This window comes from Gouania willdenowi, chromosome 9 (assembly GCF_900634775.1).
Source record: "Gouania willdenowi chromosome 9, fGouWil2.1, whole genome shotgun sequence".
NCBI lineage: Eukaryota > Metazoa > Chordata > Actinopteri > Blenniiformes > Gobiesocidae > Gouania > Gouania willdenowi.
This window is the reverse complement of record NC_041052.1, coordinates 37,281,168-37,303,247: the sequence shown is the minus strand read 5'-3', so window position 1 is coordinate 37,303,247 and position 22,080 is coordinate 37,281,168. Positions and strand designations below refer to the sequence as shown.

General features: G+C 38.1%; 1 protein-coding gene and 1 long non-coding RNA gene across 2 annotated transcripts in view; one reads left to right on the top strand and one right to left on the bottom strand.

The window, feature by feature from the left end:
- Window positions 1-22,080, bottom strand: part of pole (polymerase (DNA directed), epsilon) — a 51,059-nt gene that overhangs the window by 11,592 nt on the left and 17,387 nt on the right. The window contains exons 21-40 of the mRNA XM_028458416.1: window positions 21,360-21,508; window positions 21,159-21,251; window positions 19,838-20,140; window positions 18,958-19,153; window positions 18,662-18,876; window positions 16,270-16,372; window positions 16,105-16,185; window positions 15,899-16,021; window positions 15,614-15,823; window positions 13,205-13,417; window positions 12,976-13,119; window positions 11,226-11,366; window positions 9,858-10,011; window positions 8,572-8,678; window positions 6,658-6,834; window positions 5,396-5,619; window positions 5,071-5,291; window positions 3,915-4,119; window positions 2,314-2,487; window positions 2,107-2,232 (exon numbers count right to left, since the gene is read on the bottom strand). Of these exons, the coding sequence (XP_028314217.1) occupies window positions 2,107-2,232; window positions 2,314-2,487; window positions 3,915-4,119; window positions 5,071-5,291; window positions 5,396-5,619; window positions 6,658-6,834; window positions 8,572-8,678; window positions 9,858-10,011; window positions 11,226-11,366; window positions 12,976-13,119; window positions 13,205-13,417; window positions 15,614-15,823; window positions 15,899-16,021; window positions 16,105-16,185; window positions 16,270-16,372; window positions 18,662-18,876; window positions 18,958-19,153; window positions 19,838-20,140; window positions 21,159-21,251; window positions 21,360-21,508 (3,359 nt within the window). The remainder of the gene's footprint in view (window positions 1-2,106; window positions 2,233-2,313; window positions 2,488-3,914; window positions 4,120-5,070; window positions 5,292-5,395; window positions 5,620-6,657; window positions 6,835-8,571; window positions 8,679-9,857; window positions 10,012-11,225; window positions 11,367-12,975; window positions 13,120-13,204; window positions 13,418-15,613; window positions 15,824-15,898; window positions 16,022-16,104; window positions 16,186-16,269; window positions 16,373-18,661; window positions 18,877-18,957; window positions 19,154-19,837; window positions 20,141-21,158; window positions 21,252-21,359; window positions 21,509-22,080) is intronic.
- Window positions 2,359-4,027, top strand: LOC114470302 (uncharacterized). Its single transcript, XR_003674858.1, has 3 exons — window positions 2,359-2,516; window positions 2,645-2,776; window positions 3,898-4,027. It is a non-coding gene; the product is annotated as an uncharacterized LOC114470302 (long non-coding RNA).

The window sequence follows — 22,080 nt, the reverse complement described above, 5'->3', positions numbered from 1 at the left end:
AAATTCCAGAGCTTCAGTTCTCGTGGAAATTTACCTGAAACATTTTGCACCTTTGCAACCCTATTAGTGGTACACATGATTAAAAAGGGTAAATAATTACCCTTAAACTAAATGACAAAGTTGGTATTTGTCACAGTAGATTTATGTGGTCCAGTCCAGCAGAGTTTGGAACCCCTGATTTATATCAGGGGTTGTTTTCTGACCAGAGGAGACAGATCTCTTCAGGCTGTTGCTCCCAGGCTCTGGAACGATCTCTCTGTGTTCAATTGACTCTGTCGACACCTTCAAAAGCCAACTAAAAACCTTTTTATTTGTTCACGCTTTTAATTAACTTCTCTTGGGCTGCTATGATTCTATGTTGTCATGGCCTTTTATACTGTGTACTGTTTTTTGCTTTTAATCTGTGTTGTGAAGCACTTTTTGTCTGAGGAAGGTGCTCTAGAAATAAATGTTACTTACTTAAAGTTTATAAAACTTTTAAACGTGTTGTTGCTAAACTGATTTGCTGGCAGACATTTGATGAAAACAAAAACAGCATCCAAATGGCTATTGACCATGTACAAATTGATCCTGTATCACGTTTTGCCAGACTTTCCATTAGTGTAATGGTTATTTGTGTCTTTATCTCCTTATTTTCCTCTTTTAATGGATGCCGCAGCTGGAACTTTAAGTGTTTAATGGGTGGTTTTTCTCCTCATAATGAGCACTGAAGTAGAACTACTTTAAAGAAAACTATTATAGCATTGTGAATTCTTACACAGAAGATTCATTTATTTTTTTATTTGAATTGGGAAATGACATATTAGTCAATGTGTCAGCAAACAGCATCAACATACAGTAAATATGCTAGAGTTAGTAGTACAATTTCATCAATTGTCCTAAGGCAGGTAAACGTGATGTAACATAAAGTTGAACAATAACATTTAACAAACCGTTAACAACAACATGGCACAATGAGACAAACATTAAACCTGACTGATGACAGAAAACACAATACTCAACTGTACTATTTACTAGGGGTGTGTATTGCCTGGCATCTGGCGATACGATTCGTATACGATACATACAGTAGGTCACGATATGATATGATATATTAAAGTGTCCAAAAGGGATGTAACGATTAATCATAAGGCAGTTAAAAATTGATTCATAGGTATCACGGTTCACATCGATACTGTATTTATCCTTCTCTTGTCCAGAAGTGTTGGCGGCAGGCGGAATCTGCTACTACTTTATTTCTGGCCGCCTTCTACTCATAAACATGTTCATAAATGATTCATACCCATTTAGCACTGAAAGAATATCTGTAATATTACGTGAATATTTGTAAAAGTCACGTTTTTCTATTAGCTCTGTCTGCTAGCGTATAGCATCTCTTCTTCACTGCAAGAATTTGCATCCCAAACGACCACTGGGTTACCAGTGCCCTCTGCTGGTTCAAACAAATATCTGACGTAAATACAATGCAATGTATTCCAATTGTTAAGCCAAAACATTTTCAGTTGCACTTTTAAAAAGAAAAAAAAACTATTATGCAGTTTTGCATTGTTTACTATAAAACCAGAATTTAAATTAATAGTCTTCTTCATTTGTATTATTCCTTTATTTATTTCATTCAAGATTTATTTTTAGTTAAATTGCTTTGTTTTGAATAGTTTATGAAGGGACTCTTTTAAAAGGAAAATAGTAGAGTATTTTCTAGTTTTTCCCCGAAAAAAAAAGGAATATTTTTCAGTCATCATTTGTCTACAGTCCCATTTTGTAAAATAAATCGTGAGAGAATCGTATTGTGAACCCAGTATCGTGAATCGTATCGGGAGTTGAGTAAATCGTTACATCCCTATGACTAAATATCATTGAGTGTATATAAGCCTTCGCTGATTCTGTAGTCAGACAAGGTCTCAAATTATAAATAAAATTTGATAATGTTTGAAATTGTCTTTACATGGTCTTTGAAAGTTAAATTTGAATGAAAGATTACTCCAAAATACTTACACTTTTGGCCATATCAACAATTTATGAAAATTGTTAATGATGATGAAAGAACAAAAAAACACATGCACACATAAGTGAATTTAAAGTGAATTGAAAGCAGGTGTAACAAACCTGTTGGTGATGTACTCGACGTAGCCGACGGCGTCGTCTATCCTCCGTTTTTTAGTACACAGAATGATCCGGTTGAAGTTTCCGTAAACCACAGTCGAGCCCAAACGTTTGAATTCTGCGACTAATCTGAGAGCAGATCAAGAGGAAAGATGGGAGAATAGATGAATTATTAACAAACAGCTTCACTTTGGTTTGTGTGATACTCACTGGAGAAAAACCTTCTTCATCATGTTGAGCAAGGTGCGATGGAGCGCAGGGTCGTAGAGCAGCGAGCTGGGAGAGCGCAGCCAGCGGTAGAAGTGCATCACCTGGTTGTCTGCGTACACGTTGTGGTACTGTGTGATCTCCCTGACCCACCCCACCACCATGCTCTTCAAGATCCTGTTCATAGGGCACAAGACAAAGGCCAGGTTGGAAATGTCATACTAACATACTACCAGGGTTGGGGTAAATTTTAATTGAAATCGCATAATAATTAAAGCTCTAAATATAAAAACTGCTGCTATTTTCATCGTAATTGAATTATAATTTACTACAGATAAGTCAACGCGTGCCGGACTGTCAGGGACGGCGTTGGAAACCGAGCCATCAGCTGGTGTGCTAACGCTCAGCGGTTCGAGACATTGGTGTGGCGTCAAACCGAGGACAGCGCCGACCAAGCGGAGGCAAGGTAAGCGCTGTTTTTGACCTGGTGTAGTCCACAAAAAGCAAGTGCATCCAAAATCCTATCAGCGTCTGTAGACGGAGGCTAAAAATGATCCGCCTGTGGACAGTTGAGCTGGTAGAAAAGACACGAGATTAGCTTAAGAGTGAGAAGAGGTGCTTGAATGATATGTATCGTCCGCCTCCTCCTCTTATAGGAGGTGGGAGTGTCCCTGGCGGACGGACATGTTTCACCAGCCAATCAAGATTGGCAGATTGAGAAAAATGTTTCCGAGGGCTGCAGATGGAGTGTGCATCCCATAGTGAGACATCTCACAGACGTAATTGTAATTTGAAAATGTAATTGACCCCCAACCCTGCATACTACTCATACCAAGTCTGATGTCAAAATGAGTATGTGGTGCGTTCACATTAGATAGTATGGAAAGATTGAGTATGCGAGAAATACCCAGATGTATACTATATGGGGCAGGGTTTTTACAATTAAAATAAAAATTATTATTTTCCCACTGAAAGTCCATTACATTTACTAAAGTTAAATTACAATTGAACATAATTACCGAGCCTGAAATAAATAACCTCCTGAAACTTAACCTCCTCTTGTGTTAGCTTTCTGTTAGCATCTCTTATGATAATAGGTCGTTTTGTTTCTTAAGTCAGCTGTAAAATACACCAAAAATGTTACTTATCATGCAATTTGTTTTTCATCTCTTGGTTACCTTGTTAGGCATCCTAATCAATTAAAATATTGGTATTAATCTTTCTGGTGTGGGCGTCAGTATACTACTTGATTTATTTTTTTTAAATGGTAAAATGATCCTCAAGAGAACTGACAGGTAGAGGGAAAAGTTAATGTGAAACATATTTTAATAGTTGTTAACTACGTGTAAGATATAGAACTGTAACGTGGTTTCACAGTTTTGTGTTTAAATAAATTGAAAATGACAACTCAGTTATGAATGCAACAGCAACAGATTTTTTCAATTACACTTATGTCATAATTGTAATTAATTATCAATTATGCGATTACAATTATAATTGAACCCAACAGTATATACTCATTGAGTTTGTCGTGTATATTTATCTTTAAACGAGAATAATCTGATCTGATCTGCATTTCTTTCCCAGTCACAGTCAATCTGCACCTGAAGGTGTTTGAACAGAGGGCCGTCTCATCGTAGCTCGCCACGGCACTCGCGCTCTGGTTTCCTGACATCATGTCCTCCAGCGAGGCCTGCTGAATCACATCGAAGCTGACACCCAGACTGGCTCCGCCCTCCATGTCGTTGACATGTTGTGATTGGAGGATGGTGTTCACTGCCAGGCTCTGCAGGTCCAGCTCCACACACACTGGAACAAACAAACAAAACAGGTGGAATAAGTCAAATAGAGAGAAGAATTACAATTACGTCTTCAATTATGCATGTTCAATTGCAACTCAATTATTATTATGTTGACCTGTGTTTTTTCCCACTTATATTACTGTTATAATTTTTCCTTTGAAAGTCAATTACAATTATATTCTCAATTACTAAAGCTCAATTACAATTAATAACAATTACTGAGCCTTTAACAAATGAGCTCGTAAAACTTAACATTCCTCTTGTGTTAGCATCTCTTAATTAATTTGGAATTGAAAGTTTTTATTGTATTGCCATGGTAATTGCATTTACAAAGTCAATAATCTGAACTCACGTCCAATTCAATAACGATTACAACAGCGACAGATTCCTAAAATTACAATTAAGTGTAATAAATTATCAATTATGCGATTACAATTATAATTGACCCTGTTGTTCCTCCTTCTCACCTAATTCACATCAGCAATCAGGTTTAGAGGGAGGAGGAGCTTATAAAGGGCTGAGAGGACCAGAAGGAAGGAGGCACAGCATCAGACCATCAGCAGACAAAAGGGGAGAGTTTCTCCAGCTCCCCACTTGACATCTTTATAAGTTTGTTATTTTAGTTTGGACTGGAGATTTCTGGTAGTCCTGTTTTCATGTTCATGTAGGTTTAGTGTTTTGTTACTTTTTGTAGTTTAGAGGGTGGACGCTGGGACGTCGGCCCTGTATAGGGTTGGCCCAGTGTCCTCCCTACTTTTGTTTAGTTTGGCCAGGATCTCCAGTCTCTTTTATTTCATTCTGTTGATACTTTTAAGAACTTTTGTTAATAAATACTTAGAAAACCTTTGATTTCTGTCCGCCGTCTTTTATGTTGCAGCCCCTCAAGCCTTTTGGCATAACATCCTGGGGGGGGCCGTAACAGACCCCAACCCTGGTTCTGAGCTGTGTGTGTTTGTACCTGTGGAGAAACAGCCCTGTGCGTTAATCTCCACTGAACCCCGGTCATCGCTCTCCATGACCAGGCGACTGTCGTCGGCCTCTTTCCCTCCGAGGTCGGGCCTGGCAGTGGGCGACAGCCACAGCAGGTGGTTGTGTTTACGCAGATGTCTCGCCAGGAACAAGTCGGAGCCAAAAATAGAAACATCCTGTGGTAAATTTCCCACAGGCAGGTGATAATACCTGGAAGAGAGCCATTTTAACACATTACAATGCTTTAGAGACTCATTGTAGAGATTTGTGGAGAGGTCCATCCTGTTTACCCAGGCTCCGCCTCCTATTCCTACCTGGCCATGTCAAAGGCCTGAGACAGGCAACTGTCCAGGTTGAGGTAGTGGCGAATCATACGGCGGGCGCCGAGGCGTTGCCAGTCCAGCACGTTATAGCTGATCTCATCGATCACATGTACTGGGACGACTGGGAACTCCTCCAGCACCGGCATCCCTGCAGCCAATCGACGCAACTCCCAGTTTGACTGCACAGCGATGAGTGTGGGTCCACGACGCTCCTCCTGTGAGACAGAGCAGACAGGTGAGAATTAAATATCAACATTCATGTCAGAATTTAAAATAATTAACAATTTGAGCATGATTGTCAATATTTTTGCTGTTATTTTATGTGGTTTGTTGGTCATTTTGTGTTTTACTGTCATTTTGTGTATTTTTGTTTGTGTTTTTGGTGTCAATTGTACAATTTTCACTAATTTTGTGTGTTTTTCTGTCATTTTGCCTATTTTTTGTATCATTAGGTATATTCAGAGGAGAAAGAAATGGATTACAAGTACTCATGTTACTGTAATTAAGTTGCTTTTATGGGAACTTTTTTGAGTATATTTTTAAATCAGTAATTGTACTTAAGTATGTTTTAAAAGAAGTAAAGTACTTTGTTACATACAATCGTTACTGAATGAATTATTAATGTTTTTATTTAAAATGATCAACGGACATTGTGAAACTACAGAAAATGAAATGACCAGACAACAATCAAATGCATCACATCATAGCCGACCAATCAGATTAAACAAAATGCACGGCGCCAAAACAGCATTGAATGCTGGTTTTTTTCTCAGTTTTAGAGTTCATAAATGTAGCTACACTTAGAGCATTGAATTATTGGCGTTATTTAATTTAAAAAAGCAAGATTTGGTTTCTTCCTTTTTAAGTTTATACATGAGATGTTTACTGTTTGCAAGGGAACCGTGGTAAGATTCATGAACAAAAACATACGTGAGGGGTGAAAGTTACTAGTAACTTTTACTTTGAGTACTATTTAATTGACCTACATACAATCAAGTAAAAGTACTTTTACTTGAGTAAAAGTACTTTTACTTGAGTAGGATATATCAGTACTCTTCACACCTCTGAGTATATTTTTCTATCCCTTTGTGTTTTTCTTGTTGTTATGTACATTTTTCTTTTATTTTTGGACTCATCTTGAGCATTTACTTTCGGGGGCCACACAAAATGAGTATTAGTAGCCCAAATATTATGTAATTTAATATGTATGTGTTATGGGGCATAAGACTAATGTTTTGCACAGGGTACTTCACCTTGTAGCTCAGCAGTATACGCTGCAGGGCACGGGAGATGGCCTTCATGTCGTTTTCAGCTCGCACCTCAAACACGTGTTTCTCTGGAGGGAGAAGATCTTCTGTCGTCTTCTCCAGCAGCGCCGTGCGCTCAGCTGTGTACACGTTACTCAGGTTGGGCATCTGGTTACTTCGAACCTTAAGAAGACACAGAATACAGAGTGTGAGCCAAAAGCAGATTAAATATGAAACACAATCACATAATGAGTGTTGAGGACAAGAACAATGGGAAGGTTCTAATCTAGAGGAGTTTGAGGCCCCATTTGCATGAGAACGTTTTCTAGTAAAAACTCAAAAGTTTTGTTGCGTTTTGGCTGTCCATCTACATGGCAACAGCGTTTGTTCCCCCATTCTAGCTGATGCATGTTCAGATTTGTTAGGTTTTGTTCTTAAGAATTTTAGATTTTGATAAGCGCTTTGAGACGACGATTGTTATAATTTGCTCTATATAAATAAAGTTGAGTTGAACTGAAATGAAAACATAATTTTTTAAAAACGTGCCTCAGAGTAAGGGACACTGTTCGTGTGCCTGGTATTGAATGACGATCTGTCGTCTACAAAAAGCAGGTGTTATTGTCCTCCAGGTGTGTGAGGGCAGTGTGGAGCGTTGTGGCTATTATCTGTTGATCCTATTAGCATGTAAGCAAATTGGGGGGGTCCAGGGTGGACTGTAACAAACTGCAGATGAGACCTTTGACATGTTTCTCAAAACATTTCCTCCCTATAGGAGTGAGAGCAACAGCAGTATATTAATCATATTGCTATATTTATTTGCTTAATAAAAAGTAAATGTAGAATGATTAGAATCATAGGGACACTCTGCCCACCTACTTAAAGGTAGGGTAGGCGATTTTTGAAAGCTAGCATGATTTTGAATGTAGCCTCCCCAATGGCTCCGCCTTTACCCCCCTCCCCCCTTCCCTCTGTGCTCCGTCTTACTCACATGCATGTGCACAGCTGCTGCAGAAGAGGAGCTCAGCTCATTGCTTGTATTGTGTAGAAACGTCGTTGTCTCATGTCTCAGTCAGCAGTAAGTAAACAATAAACTTTATCATTATATGTTAAAAAACGTGACCAAAAACTCTGTTTTAACTCCGTCAGCGGTGACGTGCTTTCAGTGTGAGCTTGTGCATGCGAGGGATCGAGAACGAGCAGGGAGACGTGATTGGTTAAAAAAAACGATTCGTTTTTTTTTCCATTGGTCGAAGTTATTACAGGTTTACAGCTGCTACAGCTCATGTATTATCTTCATTCCTTTTTCAGAGCACATAAGATCTTAATTTCTGTCAGGAAAAAAGAAAATTTCAACCAAAAACTTAAAAAGTGTATCTGGAAAAAATTGCCTACCCAGCTTTAAGACTTGGTGGCAGCAAAAAATAATGTTCAAAATAATTTTTTTTATTTTCAATTAAATTTGATGTGCAAAATTAATGTTCCAGCATTTAAATGCTCAAGAGTGCCCCCCCACACCCCCCTACCCTGCCTTGGACCCTGAGTACTTAGTACCCTTTACTCCTCAGTCCAACACCCATGGATTTGAATAGTGTTGAGCAGCAATGGGTTCAGGCTTAAAAAGAGATCGGATTCATTTATGTTTGGCCGTATTGTGTCGGCCTCAGGTCGGGTCTAACTGTGTAGGTCTGATTTAAGCTCCAATCTTACTTGTGTTTAGAGAATGTGTCTCTGCGCATGAGCTTATTTTGGTTCATTGAAAACTACACCGCCATCTATTGGCCTGGCATCTACATTACATCTATTTTGATGTTTCTCACGGTCTAATGTAAACAGATTGTTCTGAAAACGGTGTCATGTGAATGAGGACATTTTTGTAAACAGAAACAAAAAGTTGTCGTGTAAACAGGGCCCGAGTTTCACCGTGTCCAGGACGAAAACGCTGGCTTTGCGCTGCGAGGGGATGAAGAGGCCAAACAGGGCTTTGTGACCCTGACTGTGATGATACAAGTACATGTGGCGAACACTTCCTGAAAAAAACAAAAAAAAACAGAGCACAACAGAACACAGCGCTTTTAGAACGTACAAAGGTTTTCAGTTATCATCACTACAGAAATAAAATATTTAGGGTGAAACCAGGGGTGGGCGATATGAACCAAAACTCATATCTCAATATTTTATCTCAAAATGGCGATATACGATATAAATCTCGATAATTTTATTTCAAATTAAGTCTTACCAGAAAGACAATTGTGGGTTAAGTTTGCTGATGCAAAACGCCACACAGGCATTTATTAACATACAGTAGATTTGGTTGATCAAATAAAGGTTCTTTGGTCTGGAATGTCAGGCTTCTATGTTGTAAAATAGACATTGTCCAATGGCGATGCCAGTCAAGGTTACTGTCAAATAGGCATCATATTTAGAATCCCTTAGAAATTAGTTTTTAATTTTAATTATGTGACTTTTGGTTGGCTAGCAACAGAAAAACCTGTTTTTGGGTGGCCGCCATTTTTAATTGTCTAATATGGAGACTCCGTTGAGGATTGGCTCCGGCCCCTGCCAGATTTGAATTCAGCTAGTCAAAAACTGCAAGTATGCCAAATTTCATGCTTGTTGACAAATTTGCACAATTCTTCCCCTAACAAACCAGACTACTAAAAGAGACAGCACGTGTGAGTGAGTTCTGTAGTGTGGATGTTTAGGTGAAGGTCTGGGTTAGGACGCACTCAGAAATCCATCTAAATGTGCCTTTAATGCTGTTCTAAGTGAAAGCAGCGACTCCTAAAACAAGTTTTTTTTTAAAAATCTAAATAAGCGGTAAAAATATATTTATATCAATATCGGCAATATTGTAATTTTCTATATTGCCAAAATGGAAAACTCAATATATCTTGAATCTCGATATATCGCCCAGCCCTAGGTGAAACCTGTAGTTCCACTGGAGTCGTGAACATCTCACTTAATGTTTTGATACAGCTGGAAATTCTGATTCAATTCAATAAAATTTGATCTTTTTGCACAAATTACAACATATTCACTTAGCATTTACTACATGAAAACTAAATGTATGTGTCAAACAACTTCTTTCAAAAGCCTAAAATATAAATCTAAACATATTACAAAGAAAGGAAAAACTAACTTTGATTTCACAACCTAAAATCTTTGAGATTAGTTGCTAAAATCTATTTGCATTAACAAGGTCCAACCAGGTTCAAGGTAGCTGAACTGGGCCAAAGATCTCATCTCCAGATGCTCGAGATCGAAGGCGTCGGCCTCTCTGCCGGCCAGATCCCGCACCACGTGTTTGTTGACCATAGAAACACATCCGAGCTGCACGAGGGCTCGAAACAACAGAGGAACCTAAAAAGAAGTGCAGAGGTTCAGACATCAGAGCTGAATCTGTGTTGATTGAAAATGTCTCCATTTCTAATGTCAAGTCAACTCGTTTTCTTGGTGGAATTATCAATAAAAACGTATCCTGGAAGCCTCATTTCTCACTTGTGGAAACAAAAATTGCCCAGAAAAATTGGAATCATTTGGAAACCGTGCTATGCAATGATTTATCCTTCCATTAGTTATTCTGTTTTAATATTGCCGGGGCCAGTACTCACCTAACTAAACTGGAGTAACTTTTTCATTTGCAGTGAGAAGTGTTACTTTCTCAGCTCCAAGAAGTCATTCATTAGCCTCTTTTTTTCCAACAAACTTTGCATATGTAACATTTATCAAATCAACTGCTCAATTCGTACATGGTTCATTAAATCAAACACTCCCACCATTTTTTAACAATTTAATAATAATAATTTACAGCCAATAATGCTACTCCAATCATGTAGCATTACTTCTCAATTTAACATTACATCCAGAGGTCCCAGAATATGGAATTAACTTCCTCCTCATATGATCAAACTTTCTCTGTGCTCATTTAAAAACTCTATCAAAAACCTACTCCTCAACAAATAACCAAACAACGGTTGCGTCATTTTTTTTTTGTTTTTTGCTTGTCTTTTGATGTAAATGTTGTTTTTCTTTTTCTCTGTTTTCTGCTGCTCTTCAAATGTTTGCTGTCTTGACGTTCCTTTATTTTTTATTTTTAAAGAAAAAAAAAAAAAAAAAAAAAAAAAAAAAATATATATATATATATGGACAGTAATATATATATATATATATATATATATACATAATTAAAATAACAACATTTATGAAGTCTGTAGTGTATGGGAACTTAAAAAAAAAAAAGAAAAAAAAATGGCAGGGGGAAAATATGATCATACCCGACAGCCATAATGTAAAAACATCTTTATAACAGGATGGTATATTAAGTTTAACAAACAAATATTCATGTGCCAGTAATGATAAAAGGGATTAAAAAAAAAAAAAAAAATTCATTCAATGTATTTCAAAAACTACTTTGAGCCTTTATTGATTGAGTGACAGTGTGTGGAGCGAGTGCCAGTAATTGGTGGACTGGTGACTTCTCGTTGGTGTGAGGACCAGCTTGACTAGGATAACCAGGAACATGGAACTGAATATCTGCTGGGAACATGGCAGAGAGATCATTGAAGGAAACAAACCTGTGTTTCGTAGACGCCTTCGATGTCTGGTGCCGAGAGGTCAGCGTTGATTTCATTGATGTGCTCCTGGTACAAGTCCTCTGGTACGCTGTACTCATACAGGTGGTACACCATGTTGGAGCGAGGCAGCATGCGGTTCACCTACAGTCGTACACATGATTAACATCAGCTGAACACTTCAGTCCGTAGCAGGGTTGTGGTCAATTAGAATTGAGTAATTGACAATTAATTACAATGATAATGTAATTATAAATGCTATTGTAATTGGAAAAAATATGTTGCTGTTGTAATCATAATTGAATTGTAATTGGCATGATTGGCATTTTTTTAAAACTGTCAATTACAATTTCATTAAATGCAAACAGGGGAACAAAAGCTACAGTTCTATGGTTTACACATATGTAGTTAACAATTATTAAAATATGTTTCATAATAATTTTTCCCACTTCCTGTCAGTTCTCGAGGGTCATTTTACAAATTAAATTAAAAAAAAGTAATCTAAGGGAATATTCACACATCAAAGGCTAAGACGCCCACTTTGAAAATATTAAAACCAATATCTTCATAGATTAGGAAGCCTAACACGGTAACCAAGACATGAAAAACAAAATGGATGATAGATATTGTTTTTTTGTATCTATTTTACCGCTGATTACTACAACATTTTGCCTAGAATACTATGAAAATAACAGCTATAGAGCATGAGTGAGCATTAACACACATTTTTAAAGAGTTATTTTGGAAATAAATGGAGTAAAACTGTTTAGTGGCTCATGATTAGATGTTTTTCTAAAGTTTTTATCATTTCTGGTTTTATCTTGCCTTGTATTTTGTGTTTTAATCAAGGTCATCTCCATCATCATCATGATTACCATTTTAACTAAAAATAAAAATGAATAAACCTCATATTTTAAATGCTTTTATTTGTTAATTTTCCACACACTCTGTCTCAAGTACCCCCTGCAGTAATTGAACTTTAGGAATTGAGAACATAGTCATAATTGACTTTCAGGGGGAAAATCATAATTGTAAAAAAAAAATGCTGATCACTGTAATCATAATTAGGGGTGGGGACCTCTGGGTACCTCACGATACGATATGATACACAGCTCACGATAACGATTATCTCACGATATGACGATAGTGCGATTATCGATATATTGGGCAAAAATCAATCTACGATAATCTATAACATAACAAGATTAAGTGAAAAAATACAATTTTTATCTTATATCTCTAAAAAAAAAATGAATTGAAAAAGTGTCCTATGGACAGTGACACTATTTTAGTGCAACATTTCTGTAAATAAGTGTCAACATATCAATGTAAACAAATAACTATCAATATTGCTTTCAGTAAACAAAAAATAGGGTCTTTCTTACCAGTGACACCATTATAGTGCAATATTCTAGTAAACAATATATTGGTTCCTTCAACAAACAGTGACAACATTTCTGTGAAGACCTACCAACACATTTTAGTGAAAAAGCAGAAAAGGTTTTGAAAATAATAAAATAAATCTTAAATCCCAAAAAAAAAAAAAATATTACTTTTAAAATCGATAATCGATCGTGTGAAAAAAATATCGCGACATATCGCCGTATCGAGATATTGTCACACTCCTAATCATAACTGAGTTGTAATTGAACATGGATAATTGAAGACTGAATTGTAATTTTAAAATGTAATTGACCCCAACCCTGGCTGGCAGTAATTAGATTATTATGGAACAGATGTTATCACTGCATGCCTTTTTGTAACTAGCTCCTTCTTCCTGTTTTGGGACTTTCTGGTTGACGTAGAAGATGCGAGGGATGTTGAGTTTCATGCAGTGCAGGTCGTTGCCAATCACAGCCCACAGCTTGTACAGACCAGGGTGGCTCGTCTCTGCAATCTGATCACATGACAGGACAGCGTGTCACACTGATTGATTATACAGTAGCACTGTGTGGAAACCTGTTGGAGGGGCTCGACTCCACCTGCACTATTTGCCAGGGCATGTCCAGGATGCTACGTGCGGTCCGACGGAGGAAGCTTCCCAGTCCGGTGGTGGGACCGTCTCTGATCACACCTCCACCCACAGGCTGAGCCTCTCCGTCCAGCTTCCTCCTCCTCTTCTTTCTCTCCTTCCTCTGTCTGAGCTGCAGCTCCCACTTTTTCTTATGGTAACGGATCCACACCAGGCGCTCCTCCTGCATACAAACAACTCTTATCAAGCCGGCAGCTCATTCAGGTGCTTTTAAAATAAAATCAATGCAGGAAGAAAAACAAAGAACCAAGATCACTCAGAGAGCGCAAATCTCCTCTTTGCCATTAAAGGGCCCATGTTACGCTAAATCGACTTTTCTGTGCTTTAAACATAATAAAAGTGCTATTGGGGCTTCATACACATGTCCAAAGTGTTTTTTTCATTGATTCCCTCAATCGTTAGAGGGTGATTTGCTCCTTTCTTATTGCAGGGTGAGCCCAAACACCTCGCTCCAATTTGATGACACGTTCCCACTTTGATGACGAACTTGACGCAGCACTGAGCTGGAGAAGCCGCGCCTCCAGAAAGCTCTCTCCCGTGATTGACATGTAAACAGACACGCCCACGAAGGTCAGCATTTCAGCATCCTTCGCGCAGTGCTATGTATGTATTTTCTACAGTCTATGTATGTACCGGCGAACGCTCTGTCGTGTTTATAAAGCAGCATGAGCTCGGCTACGGAGTGGGTGGGAGGAGGGTGGGCCGTCCTCTAGCCCTACGTCACCGTTCGGGGAGAAGGAAGTCAGTATCCCGTCTATAAACACGCCCACTCATGAATATGCATAAGTCGGACGCAAATCAGCCTGTTTGTGTAGAGTTGCTCAAAAAGTGACATTTCAGAGGCCAAAACTCTAGAAAACAGGCGTGTTTAGGAAAATAAACCTCAAATACCATGTTTTGGGGGTTCTTAGAACAAATGGTGAAAAATAGCATGACATGGGATCTTTAATAACCATACAGTGGGATCAAATGTATGTGCACTTTTATTTTTAAGAAAAATTACAGTGAAATGCCCTATCCAGATCCGATCCGGGTGGCGTAATCAATGAACAAACCCGACATTCCCCAAATTTCCTGAAGATCGGTTAATTACAAACTTTTGCCAAAGATGAGAGAAAGGAATTTTTCAATTCTTGAAACTGACCCAGAATCAGTATTCCCTTCTAAATTTAATAGAATCTTCAATGGTTCGTCTTTGGTTAAAATCTTGTCAAAGTCCCTTAAGTACTTTTGACTTAATCCTGCTAATAAACAAAAAAAACAAAAAACAAATAAATAAACACTGGTGAAATATTACCTCGCTGGTGGAGGTATTAATTAATAATTTGTCTGTAAAGACTATCTAGCTGCTTTTTAAAAGTGAAGGTAGTCTGTTCAAATACCTTAAGTCTAGACAGTTGTATCTGGAAGGGTAAAAACTTAGTACAAAGTTTACAATTTCATTTAGTAGACGCTTTTATCCAAGGCGACATACAACATGAGCAGTTAGGATTAAAGGGATCCTCTACTGCTTTTACAAGTTTGGCACATAATCTTTTAAATTTGCTTTTTAGAAGATATATGTCTAACATAACACATTATTTAGCATCAATATTTGTTTTATTAACTTTTAAAAAATGGGACATCTTTACAGTTTTAGAGCCTGTGTTTCACCATTTTGAAATCATGTGATTGATGATGTCACACGGTCCCACTGCCTGTAAACATCCCATTGTTTCCTATTAGAGCCAGCTTTTTAGATCATTTAGCAGCTTTTTAGATCAAAATGCCAACTTATGTTGCTTTTCGTCTAAATAATCAGGAAAAGTAAAAGATGTCGATGTAACCCTTAAAACAGTGCACAGCTGACATGAATAATCAAGGACTCCCACCCAAAAGAACTTCTATCCTCATGGTTGGTGCGTCATCAACAGTCTGTGATTACTCGCCAACTTTAGCCACCAGACCACTGTTTAAGGGAGAGAAAAGGTCCCTTTGGAGAGCTTTTCTTCTCTGCTAGGAAACCGCAGAGTTGGAACTGCCTACGGTGGTTACAGATTAATTTTCGGGTCACAACTGTTTTTATTCTCTTTCTGTAAACAAAAGAGGTTTACAATGACATCATAACTTTTCCTGATTATTTAGAGCAACCAAAAGCAGCACAAGCTGTCATTTTGAAAAAACTGCTAAATTATCTAAAAAACAGACTGAATGTTTCACTCCAATAGAAAACAATGGAATGTTCACATGCAGTGGGTCCGTGTGACATCATCAATCATGTATTTTAAAAATGGCGGAACACAGTTTTGCCACCACGATTTGTTTTAGAATACTTAAAAAAAAAAAACAAAGCAACAAGCTAATGCAGCTACTTTCTTACCCGTGTCTTTCCCATTGGTGGTGGTGGTCCCAGGATTTCTCTCCAGGACTGTGTCAGCTCCAGGTCCTGAGACTCCACCTGACTGTCGTTTCCCTGGGAGGCGCGCTTCCGTTTGGTGCTGATGAGGATGGCTGGCTGTGGGGCCCTGGCTGGCCTCCCAAAGTCCTCCATGTCAGCAGCCTGGTGCGCCTCCAGAGGCTGGTGGGCCACCTGAGAAAAGGCAGAAAAGTGAATAAATCCTCCTTAAGCAGGCTGGTGATTAAAGGCGGTGCCACGTGGACGCACCTGCCGTTTCCCCTCACTCGTGAACAGCTCACTGATTTTCTTTTGTTTGTAGATGTCGTTTTTCTCCAGGAGTTTTTTATGGAGCCAATCAGGATGCCTCACCCTGGGAACTGGATTCTTCACCTGTTGACCATTCAGAGGTTTAACTTTACTGTTTAGCTGAACATCACATGTGTGGATATGTTTCATTTGTTGTTTTCTTTTACCTGTTGCAGAGCTGCAGGGATGGTGATGATTTTCTGAATGGCACTACCCAACCTCTCGATGTAATAACTCCAGTCCAGAATCTGAAATGTCAAAACAAAACAATGACAGATCAAAAATCTCACTTAGAGGTTGGTCTTTCTTTCGTTTTTTTTATTCACACTCACAGTGCGAATATCCAACTCGTGCAGGCTGGGCATCTTCAACCACTTACGGAGGAAGTGTTTTTTCACGCTGGGCTCAGCCTGAAAAATAGCCAAAGGGATGGCTCTGATGGAGAAACACAAATAACAGAAAGTTAGTGCTGATATTATGTCCATTCATTGTGAAAAAGGCCAGATAAATCTATCAAAGATATCACAGTCGTTTATTTTTCAAGTAAAATCACGTTTTTTGTTAGATTTGTGTCGAATGAGTGAACCTTGTTATCATCTGCAAAACTAATGATTTCAAATACAGAGAGAAGATGGTGTTCTAACTTACTATGAGAAGATGTTGGGCAACTTTTACCACTTCCCCCTGCCTCCACAACTGCATAAATAAGTGTTTTTCTGACTTGAGGACGAAATCTAAGGCAGCTGTGATGGACACGTGACTCACTGTAAACAATTTATAGGTGTAAACCAACAATGTGTAACCTTATAAGTCAAAACTGTCGATGTTAAAGTTGGTGAAGGCATCAAATTTCAACATCTCGTACCTACTGTTGCTGACTATTCTTCTCTGTTTGAGAGATTAGTTTTAAATAATGTACTGTCTAAGTATAGATACAGTAATTTGGCTTTTTGAAATAATAATCATCCATTAAAAGATAAACGGATAAATATTAAATAGAAATAACTTCAAAATGAGTCAGAAATAGGGCTGGGCAAAAAAAAAATCGATTAATTAAATTTGTAGATAAAAACAATTTTTATTTTGCAAATTTTAGTTTAAAAAATAAATTCATTCATTCATTTATTTTAAGCCCCCTCTGTGTGTTTACCCTATGAGTAGGTTATATGTGTGCCACAGGCATGTTCGATTTTTTATTGCACTATGCCAAGATGCTAAGGGAAGAGTTTATTATGTTTTTTAGTTGTAATGTTATATGTTATAAAATATGTAGTTATGTGATTTCTTAATCAGAAAATTTAAGCTACTGTGAAGTTGATGTTGCACTTTTTCTTAAACCTGGGTTAAAGCTTGAAATTGTTGAATGACAGAGCCTCATTTACTTTTGAATTTGGGATTGTTTTATGCATTTTAACTCTTGAGGACAATCACAGCAATAAAGTTGCACTTTTGACAATATATCTGATGTTTGCAGTTATTTTAAGTGCATAAAAAAAAAAAAAAAAAAAAAAATCAAAAATCGAGAATTGGAACTCAAATTTTTCTTTAAAAAATCTGAGATTTTTTTTTCGGCAAAATTGCCCAGCCCTAGTCACAAATAGAACTAAACATGCAAGTGTGCCTTTTACTGCAAACTATAGAACAAATGAAGCAGGCGGGATAAGAACAAAATCCTGACTTTTCATTGGCTGTCATGTTTCATTTTGGACTGAGCAGCCAATAAGAAGCCTCAGTCAGTGGACACTTTTCCCAACTTGTATTATTTTTGATTCAGTAACTAGTTAACTATTGCTTATTTTGTATACATTACTAAGTTAGCACACACTTTTACCATCACTAGTTCAGTACTAGCAGCACATGGCTTTACTAGTAGATATCTAACTCCTACTAGTTCACTAGTAAACATGTTGGGTCCACCCGGTTTACTAGTAGGGGCAAAAAAAAAGGCTTAAACTAGTGAGTGAACTTTTTTGCTAGTGCTTTTCAGCCTTTGGGTAACATAAAACTGTATCACTAGTTAACTAGTGACGTTAATCAATGATTGACTAGTTAACGTGAGACTTTTTTCAGCTCACTGGAGAACTAGTTTGTGTTTAAGATTAAGATTAAGATTAAGATTAAATCGGGGCTTTCGCCTTTAATTGGCCATGTAATGTTATTACATTAATGGAATTTGTCCTCTGCACTTAACCCATCCCTGAGGAGCAGTGGGCAGCCATTTTTGCGGCGCCTGGGGAGCAGTTCGGGGTTAAGGGACTTGCTCAACATCCCACAGTGACGGCCCAGGTGAGGCTTGAACCGGCAACCCTCCGATTACAAGCCCAGCATCCTAACCACTAGGCCACCACTCCCTTTCCATACAATCCTGACAACTTCACGTTCTCTAGCTCTGCATGTGCTCTCCTCTGATTGGTCATTGCAGCGATGAATGCGCAGTCACATTAGAGCTCTCTGTTACTGTATCTCCTTCCACGCATGTACGGAAATGCGTCACCTCGTGAAAAATGTGGCCCCCCATGGAAGATGATGCCTTACGCACAGCGTGTGTAGGGAGGGGCGGCCCTGATCAAACCTTTTTCTAACACTGTCACGCTACAATACTCTACTCAACGATGCTACTAATATTGTATCGGACCGATATTGGTATGGGCCAAAACGCAAGGCTGTCGCATTTAAAGTGGAATAGTTGTATATGGAGCACCCTACTTTGCACCGCTGACCCACCTTTCCGTGACTGGAGAACCTTCTGGTTTTCGGGAGATGACATAACGACAACTCAAACCAGCGTCTTTCACCATCTGGTCTCCGAGAAACTCAGCCAGTCTCTTGGCGGTGCTGATGGACGTGGACTTCTGCTCGCCGTAGTCCTCCAGCCTTCTGGACATCGAGCGGTTTTCTGAAATCAGCTCAAACAGTTCTGCGTCTGGCATGTTGGCTGCCTGAAAAAAAAAAACAATCAGAGAACAGCTTTAGCAGCTCAAGCAACAACTTTAAATTTGGACAGTGTTTTCTGCATTTACCTTGCTGTAAAGTACATCCAGCCAGTAATCAGCCACTTTAGCCACTGAACCATACACCTCGTCCAAAGTGGTGCCTTTGAGGAACGCCTCGAACACAGATGACTGAAATATCTTGATGAGCTGAAGTTCTCCTCTTCTCTTCACTTCAAAGCCCTTCAGCTCGGCCAGAGATCCATCCTCATTAAACACGGCGTATCTACGACGGAGTAGAATCCATTTAGTCTAAACCAGTGCTTCTCACAGTGTGTAGCATGCCCCCCCTGGTAGGGAGTAGAGGTATGACAGGTGGGGCGCGACAAACACGAGGAAATTGTCAATTTCATGCCAATCTTCTAAAACACCTTTCTCCATTGACAATAAAGATCATTAACACTAAACAAAACAACGCCTACACACAAAGAAAGTAATAATGAGAAGCTTGAAAATGTAGCAGAAATTAAAACGGCATTAAATGCATTAGATATGTGACCGGGAACAAAATGTAACAGAAAACTAAAGCGATAAAGTGACCAAAAAGTGTGACTAATTACGGGTGATTTAAGCCACTATAGTCACTGAAGGTGCGTTCTTAGTGAATGGACCTTTAGAACAGGCTCATATTCCTCAAACACCGGCTTATTTCACCCATCAGGGTGAATAAATCACTCTCTTCCGGGTGGTTACCATGGTAGTTTGTGTAATCGTCGATCCATTGATGATGGCTTTTTATCGTGCACGTAAGTAACCCATGGTTTACATACTCAGGGTTGAATAACCCACTTCATACCAGCTGTAATGGAATCCAGAATTTATGGATAGACTCAGAGTTTAACTCTCCTTTATGGAATACACCTCTGGTCTGAGATGCCTGTGTGTGGACATTCCCAAACCCAACCCATACCTCTTCTTAAGCTTCTTTCCTTCCTCTTTGGAGGCAGGTAGGATCATTGCCAAGTACGGCCCGTCCACCTCGAAAAAGATGCTGTTTTCTGCTTTGACGTCGTAACTCAGGGAGGAAGGGTCGACCAGCTCGTGGTACTGGTCGTTGGTGAATCCTTCCTTCACTAGGATGTTCAGCATGGCTCCAGGGTAGGAGATTGTCACTTTGGGCTTCTTTTCATTGTTCGTCTTCACCACAAAGTTCTCAGGGAAGGTGTTAGGTAGGACACACCAAATACCATCTGTGTCCAACTCCAGGGGCCTCCTGAGTCACAGAAACACAATGAAAAGGTTAAAAAAAAAAAAAAAAATTAAAGCACAAAATTCAGAGCAAACACGACAAGCAATAGGTTCTCATCATTATGTGCACAGCTGGAATTAGCGTCTGCTGAAGACACAAAATTAGGGTTGCAAAGAGGGAGAAAATTTCAACGGGAAACTAGGAAGTATTTAAATAAATAAACTTTTCATGGGAATTAACCAGAAATTAAGGGTAATTTTAAATAACTGATGCCGATATTTTAGGTGACGCAAAAATATAGTTTCTCAACTTTAACATGAATGGCCAACCTTCAAATTTGTAAATTCCCTTTTTTTTCCCCCATTTATTCCCATGGAAAGTCTCCAACTTTGAGAATTCCAAGAGTTTTGCAACCCTAGTTAAAATGTTTTTAAAAATAATATTTTTGCATGGATGCTAAAGTCATGTTTGAATATGATAATTATGAAAAATTACTCTCGATTTCATCTTAAATCCAATAAATGATTCCTTTGAAAGGTTTAGATTTTTGAATACTCCTGAAAGTTTAAAAATGTACCAGAAATTTGCCACACCTTTGCATTCCGACACAAAATCCAATCTTTCAACTTTTAAATTTCTAACTTCGATAAAATAGGTTAATTTAAATTAAACTGATCAAAACTTAATCGATAAACCTGCTCAGATTCACAAAACTATTGATCCCTGAGGGGAAATTGGGTGAAATTAATGCAGCTCTCATATCTCTATATGAAATATATGAATAATAAAAATGGAGCCGTTAATCATCCATCTTAGTATAACTTATATCTACCTTTAATTGTAGTTTACAAATGATTTTACGAAATTTTTATTTTACTGTACATTTTTGTTTAATTATTGTTTTCTTTTTACATTTAGTTTGTTTCCTCACAGAAGTTGAAAACCAATACTTTCTGAAAAAAAATTATAAAATATTTATAAAATAAACAAAATTTAAAAAAAAAATAAAAAACGTATGTGGAATTCTTAGAGCCCTACTCACCCAATTTGTTCGATAAGCTCTCTGGCCTGAGTGATGATGTTTGCTCCAGTGAAGCACACAATTCCAGCCATTTCCATGGAGTACCAGCGAGCCCTGATGGAGACACGTGGTCAACAACATCCTACACAGAAGCACTAAAAGCTTTACCAGCTCATATGTCGACGTAGGGATTATTAGGAAACCCTGTGGTGGAACTCGTACCCTTTCCTCATCACGTAGCCATAAAAGGAGTTGAGGATGCATTTGTGAGCCAGCTGAAGGGACTCGTAGAGGATCTCCATGTTTTTGCAGCGCTTCACCTCAGCAGCGTCTCCGCTATCATGAGCTGATGACAGTTTTTTCTTCCACACCTTGGTTACAGCACAGAAAACAGAGTGCAATCAATACAACCGATGGACGACAGGAAGCAATTGTGAGATGGTTTTACAGCAAAGGAGATGTTCAGTGCACTTTTAACATTAAGAACACATTTTTAAATAGTTCTAGACGTACCTGAGTAATTGTATTTTATGAAGTGGTGGGACTCTATTTTAAAAATATATCTTAATTAATTAGACAATAAAAACACAAAATTGCTCAAAAACACAAAACAACAATAGAAACAAAAAACAACTAAAATAAACGGAATTAATTGGCAAAACACACTTAAATAGAATAGAATACATGTTTATGAATGTCCAGAAGGGAAATTCACATTTGCAGCAACACAGTATTAACAGAGAGTAAGAACAAAAATAAATATAAATACTAACATTGGATAAAAGTGCAAAAAATGTAGACAAACATAATTAGAAAAATAACAAAAATAGCAAGAAAGAAATACACAACATTGATGCTTCAAAACACACAAAACAACAAAAATGTTCACAAAATGACAGAAAAATATATTAAACAAAAAAATACTAGTGGTGGGAACCAATTA